At 33.1% G+C, this 22,402-nt stretch overlaps 1 protein-coding gene across 1 annotated transcript; it reads right to left on the reverse strand.

Moving 5' to 3' along the window:
- Positions 1 to 776: 776 nt before the first annotated feature.
- LOC129255458 (metalloproteinase inhibitor 3-like) lies at positions 777 to 14,466 on the reverse strand. The gene is made up of 4 exons (XM_054893808.2): positions 14,343 to 14,466; positions 4,080 to 4,322; positions 2,802 to 2,929; positions 777 to 2,396 (listed from the first exon to the last, which is right to left on the reverse strand). The coding sequence occupies exons 1-4, from the start codon at positions 14,464 to 14,466 to the stop codon at positions 2,184 to 2,186; spliced, it is 708 nt and encodes a 235-aa protein (XP_054749783.2). The 3' UTR covers positions 777 to 2,183.
- Positions 14,467 to 22,402: the final 7,936 nt, after the last annotated feature.

Consider the following 22,402-nt stretch of genomic DNA (forward strand, 5'->3'; position numbering starts at 1 on the left):
TTATGAGCTGTGATTTATCATAGGACTGAATGAGTGTATGAATTACTTTTTTGTGCCCTTCAGCTTTAGACCTAGTTTTTAGTTTTCAAGAGTGATCATATCATTAAAAAAATGATGTCCTCTTTAGTAATTTATTTGAGCGAATAAATTTGAATTGTGTTATTCAACAAATAAGTTAGTTTTAGGGTTCTTTGCTTCCCTTTCCATTCTTGATTGTAATTTAATTTATACTTAAATGGGAATTCCACCTATCCTATATAAAGACAAGTTGTTCAAAAGAAACTCTTCAAGAGTTGTCCCTTAAATTTTCACAGTATACTCATTAAGTCGCGAATTTGAAATTTACACAGTGAAAATCATCTTGAATTTTAAACTTTCAATTCTAAATTCTTACAAGTCTTTCATTACCAAGGTTGGCTTTTTCTTTCAGTGTTTATGTTTAGTTAACAGTTTCCATTATTGAATTCTTTTTCTCTTGTGATTCTATCCATCTGCTTACATCATATGTGTTTCATTTTTCTCTTGATGTATTTCTCTTTTATCATCCCCTATTTCATTTCTATTTCACTCCTTTTTCTTTATCTATTCTTTTCATGATTTCACTCCCACATTTTGTTCATCTCCACCATACCTTTTTATCTTAATCTTTCTCTTTCTCCATTTTCTCTCTCTCTATCTTTCTTCTCTTTATATCCCTATTTATCTCTCTCACACAAATTACATTTTCAAAAAATAAGTCTTAGTCTATAAATTGAGTCAACAGATTTAACGACCACTTTGATGTTTATTCAACCATTTATTTACAAAATATATATAAACACTGTGCAAAAATTGGCACTTTCATATTTACACTGTTTACATCTGTACAACAATTAGGTAAAGAAAATAATATTTAGTACATATTTACACATTTCCATTGGAAAAACAAGCTAAAATAATGCAGAAGAAAAGGCAGGAAATGTTAATGATGGTCTCTTCTCTATAGAAATGTAGAACTTTTTACTCATTCTATATGAATACAAGTGAGTAGAAAGGGAAGGCACATTTTTTACATTAATTTAAAGAATTATCAACATGTTTACAAACACTGAATGACATTAAAAAGCTACATCATATAATGATAGCAGTTTAAGCTGATGACCTTGTTATTTGTTCTGAAATTGCGTATGTTTCGAGTTCATAAAACATCCAGTCAATCACTGAGTACAATAAGAAATTTAAGATGGCGATGGGAGTAAGATATATATGTGATACTTAAAAAACCAAACAGATGTAAGTTGACATTACTGAGATTATCGAGACTTACATTATTTTGTTGCAATGGATCAAACTGAAAAAAAAGATCAAGTAGAGTTTATTTTCATATTGTAATACCCTTAAAAATAAATTGAAACACATTTGTAGCTTAGCTCACATTGTTGATAAGAGATGATTTAGGGCCTACTGCTTATAAAAAAAAACATAAACCAACTTAAATGCATGATTCGCATGGGTTTTAAAGGATTTAATATTAGATCTCTGATGTGAATATAAGCTTACGAAATAGCTTGCCTTATTTTGTTAAAGATCTATATTTTGAAATACAATCTAGGTAAATGCTCAAGCTACATAACATGGATATAATATGCTTAAGGATATACTTTATATTTCAGTTTCAATACTGGAATGCTCAAAACATTTGTGGATAGCTTACATATATATCATTTGGTCTCAATATTTTTATTACAGGTTCAAGTTCATACCTATATGGGTAGAGTGATAATATCAAAAATTACATAATATGAGGAAGACTACATTTATTTCCAGATCTTTATCATGAATACTGTTTATATTTAGATGCCATTTGATTGGAATCACACATGTCAAGGGGGTTATCTTTCTTAGATGGATTCTTCTTACAATGGTTTTATATTGAAAATGATATATTCAATTTATCATTTCATATCTGAATATTGATCACACACTTAACAGCACAATTACACTTTTATTAAGAATTTTTAACAAAGGCCAGGACATCAAACACTGGGAAAATAAAATTCAATTGCATAACCCGGCCTCTCAACTCAGCTTAATTTTCTTAAAATAAATTCTTCTCCTGTGCATGTCATTACTGCTTCATCCTCAATTTAGCAAGTACAATATCACAATAAAGATAAACTGCGTGTTATAAGTCTGGTATAATATTATTTCACTCTGTTTTGCTGTGATAATGCACGATTTCTGTAACATCCTTTGAAACCAAAAGAATTGAACCATCCACAGCTTCCATTACCCAGTCTGATACATCTAGAATGTTTGGCTTCACATTGGTCATCTCCATAGCCAATCCCTGCAACATCCCACATACATGATGTAGGACTCCGCTGCTTACAATGCCCATTGAAACAAAGATTGATCTGAAATTGAAATAAAAAAGATCATTTAAGATTAGAATTGTTTTACAAAATTAATTTTTATTAAATGACAATCAATGAAAGAAGATATAGCAATCATAGAAATGAATATATACTTTTATTGATCAAATAATGGTCATGTATGAAGGTTTAATTTCTTCCAGTACCATAAATACTTAATTCAAATACTTATTACTTCTGTTATAACTAAGCTATATCTCTCATCATACCCAATCTTTCACAGATTCTTGTTATTTTTATTCATATATCCCTTTTTTCATTGAAAATCAAATAATGTCCTGTGGATCTTTTATTCTCTCTTCAAAGTCTGTGTCTGGTTCCTGTTAGTCAGTGTTTTAACCCACATCTACGATTCCATGAATTCTATTGACCAAACCCATGTCTTACCTCACATGTATTGCAGTATTGTCTGTATAGATATCTAACACCCTGTTTCTGCATTTTGGTAAGATCTGAGTATTCAATCACCCAATCACATGTTCCAATGTTATACAATCCTGTCTCATCATGGTTACCTGAGATGAAATGAAAAGAGGAAAATATGTTTACTATGGATGATTTGTGCTTTTCATTCTTTATTTCAAGTTATTAATTCAAATTTGTGAAGTAGATATATGATATTAAATATTATAAGAAAATACAGGCATAACAATGTAATAAAATACTACCCATTGTATACTTGTTCTCTGATAATATTGTACTGGATGATAGAACAAAAGGAATCATTTTGGATTTGAATGAATAAAAGGCAAAGGTTATGACACAGGGCCCATTGCAGAAAAAGTTGCGATCAAACGCAGCTCAAAAAATCTTGCGCAACTTGATTTTCAGCCAATGAAGCACCCGTATTCGGGGCTCGCGCTTGATATTTTGAATTGCGTTTAAATGCAACTCTTTCTGCAACAGGCCCCTGATCATGTTATCTCTTCTTTTTTTTAAAGAAATGGCTGCCATTTCAATGATGATTATTTCATTTTCAGTCAGCATTACAGTCTCATTATTTTAAAGTACATCAGTCTCCAGTTAATGGTTATTGTTAAATATTATTACAATTGATATTTCTATGAAATTTCTTCTGAACTTCTAGACTTAAGAGACATTGGCCCTGTAACATATATTATATAATCTATTGTACTATTTAGCATAGCTATAAGTCTATCGTAACTCATATATAAAATGTTACATTTAAAAGCAAATATTAACCATGTCTTTATTTCTTTTATTAACAACCCCATCATGCCCATGGTATATCAGTAAAGCTTAAAACCAGTAGAAACATAATAGATTCCACAAACATTAATTATCATGATCATATCTTTCATGAAAAGAAAATCCAGCTGCAAAAGTGTCAACTAGTTCTGAAATGAATGACCTATCCTGTAAACTCAGCTTACAGTAAGTTGAAGAAAAAAACCCAATAAATTGATGCTAACTTTTCAACTGCAAAGGTTAATTTGAATACAAAGAAAATGATTTGTAATTCAATTCAAGTAATCCAACACTAATTGACTAAATTCAGTTATAAAGTAAGGGCTTTTTAAAGAATTGCTGAATTTGGAATAGTTACTTTTATACAGAGCAATACTGCCATTTGACAAAAGGTCATGGCTTTATTGCTGTAAACAAGGTGACACCCCTAGTAGTTCATGGATGACATTCACCTACCTGTGAAGACATAAACATGTCCTTTCCTTAGTCTTTTCAAGCCACATTCCTTATCTCGTCTCATCATGGTAACCTCAACATGTCTCTGTAGTCCCATTACGCCTTCACCTTTATATATCCTCTCTACCTTCACAATATAAGCTGTCGTTCCTTCATCGATATCCACTGGTGCAACATCCATTGACGCCCCTCCATGGTTTCGATTGGAGTGTACTAGCTTTCCAATGATTCGACCACGAACAACTGGAATAGAGTAAGATAGAAGAAACAAAAAGACATCATTTTAGGAACTTAATGGTAGCGTTTTGAAGAAAATCGTTATAAATTATGCCTATTTTCAATCTCAGAGCCATTGAATAATTGCTTTAGATCTTTGGCAGAAGATTATCATCATAATCAGGAATGTTGACTTGGTTGAGTAGTGACCAAATGAAAAGATCCAGTTTCTGGCTTCAAAACCAGCATATTAATTGGACTTTGAAAATTGCATCTTGCAACCCATAGGCCAATATGTATCATTTGTATATTAGGATGTGGAGCCCACTCATGATCAACAAAAGATTGCTGATTTCTTCATTGGTTTATGCTTATTCAGAACAAGCTAAGCTCTTCTTTATTGTGTTAATTGGTTACCATACAAAAAAGGGAATATTGATTCCTTTTCTATATTGATTTTTAAACAATTTTTTTAAACAATGTCTAGTTTTGTATGCAGGTTTCACTGTGTCAAGCTACATTTATATAAATTATGGAACACTTGTATTTTTTATTTTCTACCATTTTTTTAACATAAGATTTGAAGACAGGAAGGATTTTGATGTGATCTTTTTACAAGTTATTTCTTGTTCTTAATCCAATTCAGATTGTAAAAATGTGAGGGATGGTGTCCAAGTCTTGAATTTTATTTAACACAATTTCCTCTGGAATACCACATCAGAAATATTATATTAATATCTATGTTATGCCCTCTAGCTTGAATTTGATTTATTATTCATGGATATAAATAGATCAAGTAGGTTAACACTTCCTTATAGCGCATTGATATGATGGTTCAAGTTGGTTGTTTGGGGCTAATTTGTCCTTTTCCAGATCTTAAAGGTCACAAGTTGAAGGATTAGAGACATCAGGAAGGGGGTCCCATGTTCAAGGCAAAGACAAGATGATGAGATAATAGAATGAAAGAGAGACAAAGAGGGAAAGAAAGAGAAAATGAGAGGTTGAGCTTGTGAAAGGATGATCAAGATTAGAAATCTGATGTGCACTTGATTTTTATATTTTCATCACTTGGATCCGTGAATGACTTCCTGAGGGTTTTAAAGTGACTAGATAGAAGATATGACATGCCTTCTATATTGGACTCTTTCACATAGAGATTATAATCTATATGTTATAGATAATTGTCTGCAGCCACTGTTGAATTTGACTGTAAATTCTACTAACTTTCTTATATCAACCATGCATCTTATCTTGGTATTAATCAACATATGAAGCTGCCTATTTTATCTTTTTTTATTGTGAGCAAGATTTAAATCATTTTGGAATTGTCTTTTTTGGATTAAATCATCAATTTCATACCAACTTCCTCCTTTCATTGGTTATTCATATCAATGTATTATAAATAGTTCATGATGCTAAACAGCTAACTTAAAGTGCTTGTAAAATAGAGCACAGATGTTCACTTTCCTGTCTTAAACCATGACCGTTTTAATCCCTACTACATGGCATTTGATCATGGATGTGAAGGGTGTATTTATGGGGGCTATCATGTACCCCATTCAAGGGCTTAGCATTGATGGATGATTCTAGAGCCAAAAATACTTGCACTTTATCCCTAAAGATTAAGTGAGGAGATAAGGAAAATGTTAAGAAACTGCATGATCCTGATACAACTAAATCTTCAAATACTTTCCTTCTTGTGACTGCTAATCCAATATCCCCCTTCCTCAATGAAGTGTTTTTAAATCATCATATTTCATTATCTCTTATAGTCATACCATGAAAAGGAACAAGAGACACATCTTAAGAGATTCTAACATTCAGCATGGAAATAGGATTTAAAGAAACATTTGCGATCATGATTAGGACAATGGAGATGTAAGACAGGAAATACGAGAGACAGAATCAATTTATTTTTGATCAGTTTATGTAATTTTCTTTATTAATCTCAATAGGTGTGTTTCCCTTCCAGTGATATTCTTTGAATTGTAGTTTTGAAAATACCTTTTCTTGTCCGATTTTTTCCTATCCCCTAATAAGATAATTATTGAAAAGTTATTGATTTAATGTCTTGCAGAAGTAGGCCTGCACAATATTTGTAAGATGTAAAATTGATGCATCTCTGTATGAAACTGCTGGGACAAAACAAATCAATAGGCCTATTCATAGTAATGACATAGATTTATCTATGCAATATTGTTCATTCATTGTAAAGCATATGGAAATACTCTTGATTGTACTCTTAGAATTCTATGGCTCAATTCCACAGACATCTTATTGAAGTTATACTTATATGTATGTATATGAACATCAAATTTGATAGACCTGTGCTTGTTCTTGCATGACATTCAAAAGACAGATCCATACACACTCTTGGTACAGTGTTACTACCTTTTGGGTAGTATTCATCATAAGATGAAATGACCATGATCAGTTAAATAAATGAGAAGTATGATGTTTTCATTTTTTTCTTTCATAATAAGTGAATATTACGCATACCAGACCCCCTTCCACCATGGATCCATATACCAGTCTATCAGTATCTAAAACATGTTCCTCCTCTATTAGAGATACATCCTGTTCTTACCCTTGCTGGACCAACCATCTGTCCTAGGCTCACAATTAGATCTAATTTTAGAGTTCCTGTCCACAGCCCAAGAACATGCCAACCAACCTACCCCTCCTCTTAGAAACTCACAAAACAAAAATGATTATTAAAGCTTTGCATCTGCTTTGATAGCATCTAGATTTTGATATATTCTAATAACTCAATAGTACCGGTAATATATGTTTTCAATGGAACATCTTGTCTAAATATGCCAGGTAATATAAATGTATTCTAAATCTGGCTATCTATTCGATTTGAGATTAACCCCAATACAAAATTTGAGATCTTTCTCAGTCTGAGTTTATTTGAATCTTCTGCAATTCTTTATAAGTTTGCCAGCATGTGCTGTCCTGTTGATTCTTCTTAGTTTTTTTAGTAGTATGATTTCAATAATTAATCATTAAAGTATAACTTTTGAGTATTATTCATTCCCTCTGAGCCATATTATATTAAGCATTTCTTTTAGTTTTACAGTATATGTTTAAGTTTATATGAAGCATTTCTCATAAATATCAATTATCATTGTGAATTTTTCATCCAATCATGTGCATGGCCTCAACAATATTTGGCAGAACTGACTTGCATCTTGCCAAACAATATTTTCATATTAGTTCTACTGGGGCACAAAGACCAAGCAAGCTATCCCATTTTCATCCATGATTTTGGCATCTAGGTACCTGTAAAAAAATGACCTCTTCAAAACAACAGTGCATGCAATGACTAATCTATTCTTTGGGCAACTGACATTTGGAATCAAATTGTATCAGTAACGAGAGAGAGAAAAAAAAAAAAAGGGGGGCTGGGGTAATGGGATGAGTCATTGTGGGGTACCTTCAGGGGGTCACTTCCGGTAGTACATGCACCCCTCTCCTGACTGCTTGGCTCCTAGACACGTTAATCTTGTCTATATCTCAGAGGTTTTTGCGTTGGCGGAGAACCATTTATTTCTAGTGGATGATTAAGTTTGTTTGGGTTGGAGTATGTTGTTGTGTTGGCATCAATTGCACAATGATACATACATGATATCAGAAATTAACATTACAACCAGGAAGATACAACATGACCTAATTATAAAATTCAATTTTAAAAGAAGCAGTCAATGAAATTACAATAATGGTCACACTACTTTGGAAGACTTATGTTAAACAAATAGTCTTTACACTTCATGGCCTCTTTTCTTAATTCCAGTTTAACTTAGGCCATGGTCTAACTATGTGCTTAAATCATGGGAAGCCAAATGGCTTACATCGCATGATTCTTATGTCATATGTATTATTTTCCCATGCTTTAATTGCAAAAACAAACTTTAGTTATTATTCCCAGACAGATATAAGTGAATTGAGCATCACGTGCTGACAAATCTGAGATTAATGTTACAATAAGCTATTGATATTTAAACTACAACTTTGGACCAGAGTTTAAATTAAACTTAAACCAGAGTTAAGAATAAAAGCTCCTGTATTTTTCTAATTTTATATTTGATTTACAACTCCAAATTGCCTAATACATTTCCTCATGAATTTATCAATCCAAGCTAATATACAGTGTATCTAAAAAGTACATTTGCTTGTTCATTCCAACATTGTCTAAGTTAATAAATATAAAATGCAGAAGAGTGTTTGTGCACAACTTCAAAATACTTGGGTAAAGGCCAATAAAGTGCATCATAGCATTATACCATTCTACATAGATGACATCATGACACACCAAACAAAAAACCTGCCATTCAAGTAGTGCTAGGCCTAAGTCATAAAACTTTGGGCTAATTTGGTGCTGCTTTTATCAGCACCAGACCAGCGCCAGGCCCACACCATGCTTTGACCAAAGAGTTTTTCAACGATAGCAGCACCACGCCCTGGCCAAATTCCTTGCATAGACAAAGGTAACAATACGGAGCACTTCTGCTCTGTATGTGGCGTGTTCTGTTACCATGACAGTTATCCCTTATGTACCCAAGTTTTTGAATGGGTGATCATAAAAGTAGTGCGGCTCTGCTATAGTTACTGACCGCTTGTGGTGCTGATTATTTTAGTGCAGGGCTGGTGCAGACCAAAAAATCATAAGTTACTGGAAATGGTATTGGATTCCTTTTATCGCTCTCTGTGGCATCAAGAAATTTTCCTTTTTGCTTATTACAATTTAGATTATTGGAATTTGATTCATGTAAGAAAAATAGTTCAATATTTGTGACATTCAGTATCCTTTTTTATGAATACCAGTATCATTTTGGGTCATAATCATGCTACAAACAAGATGATACATCTGTTTCAGAATTTTGATAATATTCTTACACATGATAGTGACAACATTCTTACTATGATTATAATTCAAATTATTTTGGCTTAAACACAAGTGAGATCTACTCAAACAATCTAAAGTTTCAATATTTGATATCCAATTCTTTCGCCTACATGTTGTAAAGGGGGAAGGATGAGAATATAAGAATTTTTTTGAAAGAGCAACAAAATGGTTGAATTTGTTAGTTTTGGTGTATAAATTACGAAATATTTTTTTTTATAATCTAAGCATTAAGATAATTTCTTCTTAAAATTGTTAGTATTTGTATGAGGAAAATATTCAATACTGACCATGTTCATCAAATTAAAAGTTTGCGTGATCCCTAGCAGTGGTGCTCAAAAGTTAGCGAACCCCACCAAAAAGTGAACATTTGAAGTGTTCACGTTCTGCCATATTATAGATATGTAATTGTGAAGTCGGGTGATAAAATATTATATTCAGTAAAAATTTGTTTCTGTGGGCCAACTATACATTTTAGTATTGTTATCTATATTCAATTCTCAGCATGAAGGATTGCATTTTGTGGTGGGGTTCACAAAATTTGAGCAAAACTATTAATGTCAAAATGAATGGTTATTGTCTAGAATAAAGAAAATGAAACATTTGTTGCATTGTTCAAATTGCCTACATGTAAAATGTCAAATCTTCTTTTGTTATTTATATTGTACTGGATGTAGGTCAGATGATACAAGAAAGGAACTTGTTGCTTTATAGGCAAGGCCTTAGAGATGGAAAGGAGGAAGACACAAGATATAGTGGAAATGATTCTGCTGAATAATTGTCCCATCAGCATACAGATGATCCTAGTGACTTAGGGAATTAGGAGTTTCAGTTTTGACTTCATAGTTTATTTTAGAAGTTAAGGAGCAGGAGAAATATATGTGGCTGGGAAGACTTAGGGTTCCTTTTTTCAAATTTACTATCAAAATTATGATTTAAATGGTGTATTTTTATTGTCTTTTTTATCAAGTTATATCTCTCTGTCACACATTTGATGATAATTACAACTTTACTAGTTAACATCAAACCATTTTTGGAAACATTGTCTGTAGTTTCACTCTCTTGGTTTTATTATCATTTTTTCTTCTTTCCACCATTTTTATTCATTGATTGATCATACCTGTTGTGTATTCACTCAATATCTGTGTTCATCAACTCTAGCAAAATATTGGTGTGCTCATGATGAATTATAAAATTGATATGCACAGGTTGTCTATTTGCTTATTAAATCTAACGTCTATGAAGAGGAGCATTTACCCGGCTAATGATACCTAAACAAAGATATAAAAGGTGCTTTTTAGCTTGATTTCTACCCATCAGTAGTTGTTTGTGGATTAGTCAAATCAACAGCTTCATTGCAGGTGTTTTAGCACAGAGAAGCCAAATGTTTACCCTTGAATACCATTGGCTCATGCCAAAGTTTGGGCTCATTCCAGTTGTTCCTAACTTCATAATTAATCTCAATATTTTGTAGTAGCAAAGGAATGGCAAGAATGATTAATAAAATAAATGTTATTCATATCCTCAATGACCCCTTTGTAATTACATTCTTTGTAAAAGAAGATGGATATACGATAATCATACTATTTTGTAAGAGTGACAATTGTAAAATTACAAGTTTTTTTTTAAATCTCTTCCTATTTTTGAGCATATGACTAACAAGCAAAGAAAAAATGTGTTTATTCTTCCATTGCAAGGACAGAATCAGCATTTTCAAACGTCGATTCAAAACGCCGATCGTAAATGTGGTTCTGGGAGTGCTGTTTATGCTTAACCTTTCAGAGGCAAAATCACGATCTCCAGCTGGCTTCGCATCGTAATTTTCGTTGAGCAGGAAAGCGAGGTCAAATTGGGCGCGCCTTTTTTCAAATTTTTTTTTTCGAGTGTTGTTATTACGCGGAGGTAACATGTGACCATGGAGCAATGTGACTGTATTTGCCCGCGGACTTTCATCTCACCGGAAGCATGTCCCAAATGACGTCATTTAAACACGTAAACGATCGTGGTTCTGTTTATACTTCCCCAGAAAGCCTGATTCTGGTCAAACGACGCTTACAAACGCACCTTTTTGTGAGTTTACGATCGGCATTTTGAAACATCGTTTAAATGAAAGTAAGCATGGACGCAACCATGTTTTGGACCAATCACGTATGGAAACGCTGATTCTGGCCTAAAAAGTGGAAGCATAAACACGGCCTAAAAGGAGTGTAAAATTCTCATTAATGAGGGGTCACCGGTTGAAATTGTTCCCATGTTAATCATCCAATGTATGAATCTTTTCATTTCCAAATTTGATTTGAAAACAATTAAGTAATCAGGGGCAGAATGATTTTCATATTCCAAACTACAAATTTTTCACCCTCTTTGTAAATATTTTGTACCATACCAGCCAATTTGCTTACCCCAATGGTACAGATTATATTGACCTTTGATGAGGAAGGGTGTCTATGATTGAAGGTTATCACTTCAACAAACATGATTGTGTAATTATTTATTCATTCAGCTAATTACTCTTCCTTCCATGTTGTACCCCAAGGGAAATTCATGATAATATTATCTTCCACCCCTTGCTCTCTATAGTTAACATTATGTTAATACTTTGATACCTTGTCTTGTCTAAATACCAACCTTTTCTGTCTACAAAATCATACTCTTTATGATTTTCATGAACTCAGATTGACTTTTTTACAATTCTCTGTGATTTTTTTATCAAATGCAAGTATAATGATTTTACTCTTTGGCACTTTTACAAGTTTGTACTAAAGGAAACAACACTTTACAAGATTGTTGTCTGCCTTTCCATTTGTTGCCATTTTTGTTTAAAGTGTGGTAGTAAACACTGAATTCCTTCCTCAAAAGTTCATTCAAGTTCATAGAGATGGGAGCTGTTATAGAAAATAACCATGTGACTAGTAAAAGTAAATAGACCCAGTATATTAATCAGTTTATTTCCACTCAGATAAATTTTTACTCAGGGCGGTCAATTTGTAACTTTTCTTTTTAAATATCACTGAACAATAATGTTGTGATGTTTATATATTAATTTCTCATTGGAAAAAACATTAAAATAAACGTATATAAGTTTGAAAAAATAAAATAACAAGAAGAGATTGAGCCTCACCAACCACTCACCCCCCCCCCCCCCATAAAAATGTTGTTATACCCACTTCTGACAGCCTGTAGCCCATTGGTTGAATATTAACTCATACCACATGTGATCTTCATTCTTAGCTTTGGAAATTGCATTGATACTTTTTCCTTATGATACTTTTTAAATGAAGTTTATATAAAGGTCCATAGCAGATCCCTCCTCATTGTTGCAATTATATAAGTTGGACATGCTAATTGGTTTACCCTGATCCACCAGAAAAAAGAAATTGGTATTACAAAGGTGCTGATACCAGTCATGTTACCCCTCTGTAATCAATTACCTCCTCAACACTGCCCCTCCCATGCATTTACCTTGATGGTAAATGGACCCAAGTCTCAAATTGGTTCATAATTTTTGCTCAGCTTGGTACTTTTTCTCACAGGAAATCGATCATTGCTCGTCAGGATTATCATTGGGACATTAGCATAAAGGCTCATAGATGTTAAAGAAAGAGATATAATTAGATTTACTAAATTAAGCAGCCTCTTTGCATTTTGTGTGTGTGTGGAATTATGATAACAGAAGGCCTATTACATTTGCACATACTATTCACTTTTGTTATCACTATCAGATTACAGTAGAAATAGTAGCAAAGTAAAAGCAAGGTTTCTTGAATTATATCTCCCCTTTTGAACAAACTTCATCAAAATTGTAAAATATTATCCAATGAAGGGCATAATTTTCCATAACTGAGAACTCAGTTGAGAGTCGAATAATTAGTTACAAACAGATAATGTATGATATAGCCAATCATATCTGATATGCTCATCACATTAACCTTTCTATGACCTGCTGAGCATATTTAATGAGTGTGTGTTTATAAGGACACCTACACTATATGAATAATGAATATACACCTGTATATTTTTCAGAGTGTATGATATGATTCAAGCATGTAAACAGAAACACCCATTATGTTTACATACTGTATATGAGGTATACACCTACATGTACACGTATGTTGAAGAAATTATACTCTATTCATTGTCATTTGAGAATTACGTCAATGTTTGTTATACTTTATACCAAAACATATTCCAAAATGTTGAAAGAACATATAAACTTTATATCAGTAAGTGGATGGCACATTGAATCTTTTTTTTAAAGTTTTTATTGGGTTTTCATGATTTTGTGTAACAAATCACATATAAATTATACAAGTATTTTGAAAATAAAAATAAAAAGTAAAAAATACAAAAGCAGCATACACATTAATAGTTTACATTAGAAAAAGTACAGCTTATCAACATAATAAGTGATAAACATGTAGTAAAAGCAGTCACTTTTTCTCTTCTAAGTATTACTCATCCCCTATAGTATAGTAAAGGCAAGAATGTAATAACAGAGGGGTAAAATTCAGGTAATTTACCTTTAGAGATTAACAAATTCCTTCCTCAGATTGGCATATAAAGATATTCTTCAGTTACCAAAATTAAATGATAGAATATCTTACAACTTAAATCTCCATTTCCGAAAATGGCTTGTAAGTTTATTATATTTCTTGGCACATTGAATCTTCCGTAGGCCTAGATTAAATACTGGTATTGTTTGTTACTGCTTTCATTTTATTTAAGTGGATCTCTGATTCTGATAAATGTATATTGTATTATGTATAATAACTTGTTCTAGCTGAAGAAAGAGGATTTGTAATAACCAAAAGAAATGGAAGGGGGTATCCTATATTATAGAGGAATGCAATATTTAAAATATGCTTTAAAAATCCAATATACTTTACAAATTCCTCTAGAATGGACTTGTGTGGTAAATATATAACATAAAGATGAGTAATACATAAAAAGGCTCTCTTTGAAAAAATAAAGGCCCAAAGTTTCACACAACATTTTGAAAGATGAGATATCTAACATAGGGAGAAGAAAAGTATACATGTGAGCTTTTTCTTTAATCTTAGTTTCCTGTTTCTATAAGGTTTAATCATTGTTAAATGGGCAAATAGTGTTTTTAAATTTGATTTTAAAGCTAACTTACTTACCAAAGCTTGATCTGCAAAACTGTTGTTGTGGGTGTTCAGGCATGCACATGCATTGAGCAGTACCTTTGACATCTTCACAAAGTGCAAACATCAGGAACCATAAACACATCAGTGATTGTGACATCAGTCTATTTAAAACCATCATCAGTTCCATCTCTAAAATACTCCTCAAAAATATGTATTTTGATCCTTGCAGATTTAAACCATGAATGAAGTATGGTGACTTAACAGGGATTAATTTCCTAATCCTAAGTCCAGTTATATCTCATGGAGGTCAGCTGTTTAGATAATCCACATCTGAATTGCTTCGGTTCATGCGCAGTTTAGACCCACAGGTGTCTTAAGCAGTGATGTTGGAAGAGAGAAAACTTGAAATTGTGTTGCGAGGCTTGTGTTTACTACTACTACGTCAAGTTGGCAAGACTTATTGGCAATGAGTGAAGAACATCAGTAAAGCCCCCTTTGTATTTATATGGACTTCCCCTACAGGAAATACTCCAGTGGTGTGTGCTCCCCCTGGAAATACAGGATATGTCTACTTCAAAACTCTTTGTACGCTGATACTAATTTTTACACTCACCCCCTTCCCACTCATCCACCCTCTTTTTTTCTCTCTTTCTCTCTCTGTTCTACATTCCTCCTTTCATCCATATCTTCTCTTCCTCTATTGCTCCCAGTGTTCTCGTATCTGTTACCTCATTTACACGTCTGTCACTGTCTTCTCTGTCTGTCTCTCTTTCTGTTTCTCATTGTAAATCTGTATTTTGCTTTTACCAGGGAGGGGGAGGGGCACCCAACTTTACTGTTGTACACATACATGACCACTGCTTTTCAAAACCTATTGCATTATGTTCTATAGGCCAAATAGGGCCTATTAAGTATTTCAGAATATATTTTAATAAATTAGACCCTGTCAGTACTGTTACCCCAATGATAATTAAATAATCAATTGAGTTTTATGGTAGCACCAAAATCCAGACCCATATGAGGGAAACTGTAAACTTCATATGAAAGTTTAAAGATATACCCTGTTTACCCTTATTTTGCTACAATTTCCAGAAACATGCCCCCTTGTTCTGATTTTCTATGGATTTGACACCAGCCTACACAACACATGTCACCTTAACCAGAAAAAAACTTATTTTTTAAGCATTTATTGGTTGTATATGCATCAGACGGTGTGCGCGCTATATAAAATATCACTATTATTATTATTATTAATGTAGTGAAATGAACCATCCGACCAACACCCCGTTTCTTGGTCCATATTATTTAAAACCAAGCAATGTCAGAGTAGAATAGCCCTCTAATTTTTATTGTATCATTATTTTCTTTTTTAATTTGCAAATGTATAGCTTTATAACTGTTGTGCATTTATTTCATTTAACACCCTTGTCATGGAGAAAGTACCAAGATGATTCTCCTAGCTCTTCCTCTCTTATTTTGTTTGTTCAAACCCAAATTATACAAACATCTTTTTATCTCTAGCAAACTTTGATTGCAAATAAGGGAAGTAATATAATCCAATATTTGACATTTTTCACTTCCTGCCCGATTTCCTCTGCATTTCTTTTTTTGATATATAATAAATATAGTTTGAACTATTTTTAGACCACTTTCCCCAATATGACCCTCCTTTGACTACGTCACAGAGCCATTAGACGCACCCCTGGTGGACTGGTAGAAGCTCACTAACAGGAAGTTATTAAGGTGCTATTTAGAGATTAAATCCAAGATTTGGGGTTGGAATCATTTGATATCTAACTTGCTCTCCCTCTTTCTAACCCCCCTTCCCTTTCTTTATGCCCTATCCAATTCCTCTATTTCTTTTATATTACAAAAGAAGGATTTCTCAACCATTTCCCCCTTCTTATTTGTTTATGATTATTTCAGTTACCTCTTCCCTTTCTTTCTTACTTTTAGTAAAGATTCAATGATGTAATTTGTATTTTACTATCATATACATTTAATTCTTACAAAAATGCAGTGAGGTGGGTACAATTAGCTGGGATGACACAATATTTTTTTTATTCAAAACTACCCATAAAGTATGTTTTCCTTTGAAATTGATCAAATTCATGCCATATTCACTTATTTCCACATGCTTTTCTCTGTCAAATTCTCCCCAAACTTCAGTGTAATGTGTGCAATTCAAGATGTACTAGGTCACAAAAATCCCACACTAATATGGATGAAAATATGTTCTCAGTACAACATTTCAGATTTTTCATGTGTTTTTTTTATCCTAAACATTGAAGCACATTGTATACTTAACTAGCAAAAAAGTATTGTGTACAGGTTTAATAAGGCTTTAATAGAATTATCACGTATTTATATTTGATTCAATATCTTATTTAGACTATTTAGAGGCCTTGCACTAGACGTTGAATTATTCTAAAGGATTGATATTTTCTACTGATAAAACACACTTGTTGCCATCTTGTTATTGTAAGTGATTGAAGGCTTGTTAATATTAATAGCATCACTTCTCAAAATAGAAGACACATGTTCTTGTTTAAGGTATCACACTTGTGCAGTCTTTAGATCCAATCCCCCATGCTGTCATCTATACAATGAAAGAGCCGGAGGGAAGTTCTAACCTATCACAAACAGGCAGGAGAATGTATACAAACATTGCTTCCCATATCCTGTTATTTCCTAAATTTTAAAGAAAAAAAATCATTTAAAACATGACCAGATGCTCTAAAACATGCTCCCCCTCCTATTTTTTTTAAACTCATGATTGATCAACTATTCCTGGGGCTACTTAGTAAGTAAAGTATAATTATTGTTTTTGTTATCATCATTATTTAAACATCACCGACATAATCATTGCCATTACCACTGATGTTAAAATTACCATTTCCAAATCATTAGCATTATCAATAACATTAACCTTTATTAAGCAAATCCTCCCAAAGTGTATGTCACTATTCCAATTCATTACTGGATTGTATGAAAGTGTGTGCTCTAAAACTTTTATGATGAAAAGGATGTAAAATACAAATGTGTTTAATTGGATAACTTGACCGATTTTAGATCCAGATTTATTTTGATTGGTAGCCATTTACAATGAAATATCTGCATGTTTTCTTAAGCATGGAATGGGCTGGTATCCAATTACTTAATTCTAAATTAAGTGTCAATTTGTAAATTAATTGCTCAAAAGGCTACTTTTATATAAAAATAAAATCATTTCCAAGAAAGTGTTCTAGGTGCCAAATTTGAAATCTAAATTGCTGAAAAATGACAATTTTAATTTTAGCTGAACAAAAATCAAATGATCACTACCCTTTTGTAGACATCGGAATCTTAGATACCAGAGTTTGATTCACATTATTGACCCTTTACATCAAAGCTTTAAGCAGGCATTTAGATTACCATTAGCTTTACCAATAGGATTAGCTTTACCATTATCACTATCATTACCATTTGACTATAGCATTATGATTACAATTATCATTTACATTACCATCACTTTCATTTCTATTACCATTACAATAACCATTACCAATACCTCTTCCAGTAGCCTTAACATTAACATTGTAGTTACCAGTGGTGTGATTACCACTACTATTATCATTACCATAAGCATGATGGGATTGAAAAGGGGGCAGAGACTGCAGTGCGCGGAGCTAGCTAGCTTGCCCCCTTTTCGATCCCATGCCTCATTGCCGTTCTGATTAGCGATAAACCTAAAAAAGTATCAACCAATTATAAGTAAGACACTCGGCTACCATGACAGCAACAGGTGTGTGTAAGGTAAATGGAAGAGCATTCACATCAAGACAGTGACTCATCTTGAGTACAATACATACCAACCACGCCAAACGTTCCCGCCAATACTCAGAAGTATTACCGACCACCCTGGATATATTCATTAGCTTATCTGCTACCAAACTGTTTTGAATTGCAGTTTGTTATGTTGTATAAATTTGTTTTCATACAGGGGGAGGGGGCAGAGATGTTTCCAATTTAAAAATGTAGTGTGAACTAGAGTCAAATATATTTTTGATAGAAACATACCATAATAAGGGTTATTTATATCTTGAGCCAAATAAGCAGAAATAACAGGAGAAGTAACAGACATCCTGGACAAAATATTTCATCATATTAAATGTTACTTAAATCATTTGATCAGATGATTATGACAGAAAAAACTCCTTTTTACTGTGTTGTAACAGCTCATCTACTGGCAATCATTGAGATGAAACAGCATCAGGTAGACATTATGGCCATCCCAGTTACAAAGCACAATTTTAACACCCCTAAAAATAGTCAATCACTCCAAAAGTTCTTCAGTAGACTGTTGGTTATGCCTAAGCAACTTTGTTTTGGACTGATCCATGATGTAATTAAGGTGCCGGAAAGCTCAATTGACTAGAGGGACAGGTCCTATCATCAATACAGGTGGTTATGCTGAAGGTACTTGAATATATCCCATTAAGATCATGTTTAAATTGAACCCATATATAAGTTATACAAATTCAAAATGTAGATACAAGTAAATAGGAAAATTACCTCAGCAAATGCCTTAGGTGTTTTTTTCCCATCAGTATGCAAGTGTATTTATCACAACAGAATTCAAATCACTACATTCATTTAGTCAACCATTCTGGGTTTTTTTATCAGTTTTTTTATTTAAAAAATATTGTTCTTCTTTATGTTGAGAGTTGAGGATGCTTGCTCTTAAAGTTCTAGGTGTAGTTCAAACTCTGTTCACTTTTTCATATTCTTTGAGCATCTGATGATTCATAGCCCAAACTGTAAGGAAGATAGCCAGAAGTCAAAGTGATTTTCAATGACTCATGTTCATATTTACGTTTGTAACAGCTGTCCTAATGGCTCATTAGTGTGAAATGGCCTGTGTGTGATAATTTGCAGTATTTTGTCACATTGAATTTAGCAGTAGCAGGTGTTGATTGGCTGTGAAACAGACCAATAACAAGTCCCATGAAACAAGAATATGATTTTTATCCTATGTGACCACTCCCCTTTCCTGTCCATCAAATCTCAACACCACCCTTCTTTTGTCTCTACTGATGCCACTTCTTACCCTTCACAGTTAAGTTCCCAATCTGGGGATCTTAGGATTGTTCCAAACGATACTTGATTAAAGATTACCAAAATTACAAGGAAATTCATGCATGGAATATGATTATTCATAGAATAAAATTTAATACATAGAATGCTATGGTTCAGCTAGTGTATATTACAGGATCAAACCTTAATTCATTATTCCATGTTTATTTTTGCATGTTCATTTTAATCAAACATCATCATGATAAACAGTACTTAGAATTAAAATTGTATAACAAACATTATTATACCTTCTAATTTTGTAAGCAAAAGAGTAGCATCATTTTTTTTTGGGGGGGTGAGATTTGATTTAAAGGAAATTGTAATAAATGTATTTTCCTTAAATCTTATGCAATTTCAAGAACTCTGAGTCTATTATCAATAGTTCATGATGATGATGTGTTATCCTAACTTATTAGGAATGCATTTTGTTATAGAACCTGTTACTGGGCAAACTTTTGAATGTCTTTTTAGTAAAGTCTTTCTCAATGATTACCCAACTGGCTGTCCTGGGTACACCGTATGATTTTAGTGTAGCTGTTTTAGAGGTAATATCCCTCTTCTAATAAAGCAATGTTTACACTAGTCTTCTATATTCTGAATACAACATTGTTTATCAATGCTCAAAATAGTCTTGCTAAGGGAAAATAATTCACATAAGCCAACAATGCCAGAATGTTTTTCATCATACATCAGTCTCTCATAGAACCTTTATAATTGGTTTTGACAAAAAAAAAACATGTGTGAATTTGTCTATCATTTAATGTGATTTGAATAACAACATTGACATTTCAAGTGTAAGTAATAGATTTTCACATATTTTTCATAGAAGCTGTTTCCCTTCAATGTTTCATTTCCTTAGTAATCATTAGGGTGCTTTATTGAACTTTTTGTGTGCTTTTTCATAGTTTCTGAACTCTCAATTACTTACCACAATGACGCAAATTCACATGCTCTGAATCAGTTTGCAGGCATTGTGCTGAATGCTTTAAATGCAGAAGGAAGCTTAAAATTCAGCATTTGCTACTCTTAAGTCCTTCTGAAACTAACTAGCAATGACAAGCAGAGGGAATTGTTATGATCATGTCTCTTCATGGTGTGTTCTAAGTTTGAGGTATTTGGCTTGGTTTTCTGTTATTAAATATTCTATGCCAGCCCCCAGAGCGACCAAAATTACGATACAAAAGGACCTCCAGGGGCACATCCCGCCCTCTCCTTGTTTTTCTGCCATTCATCATCACCTTGGTCATGGACATATCGTCAGAAAGCATGGCCAACGCTTGCCAGCCCTCTTTATCCGCTTTATTAGACTTAATTACCTCACGTAGTTGAATTCTGTCAGCTATTACGTGAGGAGGGATGAATGCGAAGGGATCTCCTATAACTGATGTTGTTTAATGAATTTAATTCTACCCCTATTCACATTGCAAAGGAAATAGATAGATTAAGCAACATGTTCTCAAAAGTGTGAACCCTAAGTATTAAGGCTTTTTATGAAACATCTTTCCAGATATTTTTACAGAAAAAAGTATATTCTCAGTAGCTTTTTACAGTTGGCTTAAAAATCAATAACAAACCACTTTATGAAATGCTCCCCTCGTTATTTCCATGTGACTTTTTTACACAACAGACATGAAGTGAGTTATTTTTCACACAGATCCTGCCACATTCGTACATTGAAAAAAAGTTTGAAATCCTGGTGTGAATAGAATGATATAAGGCAGTCTTGGTCTTGAGCCAAAACGACTCGTAAAGTATTGGAGGGAGGGGGAAATTAGGTAATTCCTGTTAACTTGAGTTTGGTAGACCCATTGGAATATCTGTCAAGGGTAGATCAGATATATTCATTGTTGGATCATATGCCTTCTAATCAAAAGAGATAATAAATTGTAATGGAATGCCTCACAAAGTGTTTGTTTCTGAAAATGTGACAGACCTGTGAAATATTTCTGTTACATTCAAGGTCCTGTTTTATGATGAGATCGTTTCACCTTCATGTATTGAACTGGACGTATCATATGTATATTCAATTTAAAGTACTAGTATCTGTTTGCAAACAGGACATTAACTCATTAATGAACTAGCTAAACCAATGAACATTTTCTATATTTAATTATTAGTGGAAAGAGGAAGAAGGAGGTCAATTTGATGTTCCTTTATTGAAAGATTAGTGAACAACACTGCTGATGAACCACATACTGTGTGAAGAAATGTAGTGCACAGTTTTAAGTGTGTAAAATGAAACACTTGACATGAACATTGTGCTTATAAGTGCAGTTAGAATGACGTACAATGAATGTTCTGAATAGCTTTGGTAACAAAAATTAACACCAATTTCAAGATTTTACTATTGGATCTAACCATTTACCAAGTTTATGTGGGCGGCAATGTAATAATAGATATGGTAGGTATATTGCCAACCAATCAAGTTTGTCTTTGTGTAGTCTCTTGTCTGGGGTTAGCTACACTTGTGCCACTTATAGCTTGCCTCCATTCACAAATCATGATTTTAACCAGTGTACTTCCAGTCATTAAGGTTTGGGTGGTCATTTATATAATACACTGCATAGATCAGGCAAAGATCTATGGAGAGAGTGAGAGCGTTATTTCACTTAACATTCACAGAAAGGGTTGAACAATTGGTAACAAATGTAGATAATCTTATACTAGAACAATGATAATGGTAGTGATGTTGTTATTGTTATGGGTTTGGCTGATCTACACCTCTAACGAACCCCTTCCTCCTTCCCAGGAAATTCCAGGTAGGTAGATCCATGAACCCTGACCAGATAACAACCAGAGATGCTCATTTATATATGCGCAGCTCTTCAGGGGTCTGTTTATCTTAAAATTGTACATTTCGTTCTCTTCTCATTTATTTCTCACATGGGACTACTTTCATCTAAAGTAAACAAGCTGAGATTTTATGATATTGTTAACAAAAAATCAGGTCCTCTATTTTGAAATTTACTGTCATCAAC

Source organism: Lytechinus pictus, chromosome 3 (genome assembly GCF_037042905.1).
Source record: "Lytechinus pictus isolate F3 Inbred chromosome 3, Lp3.0, whole genome shotgun sequence".
Taxonomy (NCBI): domain Eukaryota; kingdom Metazoa; phylum Echinodermata; class Echinoidea; order Temnopleuroida; family Toxopneustidae; genus Lytechinus; species Lytechinus pictus.

Excerpts from the sequence above, each read along its gene's own strand:
- LOC129255458 (XM_054893808.2), bottom strand. The coding sequence starts at position 14,466 with ATGTCACAATCACTGATGTGTTTATGGTTCCTGATGTTTGCACTTTGT. Across the intron at positions 4,323-14,342 it reads GTTTTGCAGATCAAGCTTTG|TTGTTCGTGGTCGAATCATT; the intron begins GTAAGTAAGTTA and ends ACTCTATTCCAG. Across the intron at positions 2,397-2,801 it reads AATACTGCAATACATGTGAG|ATCAATCTTTGTTTCAATGG; the intron begins GTAAGACATGGG and ends TTTCAATTTCAG.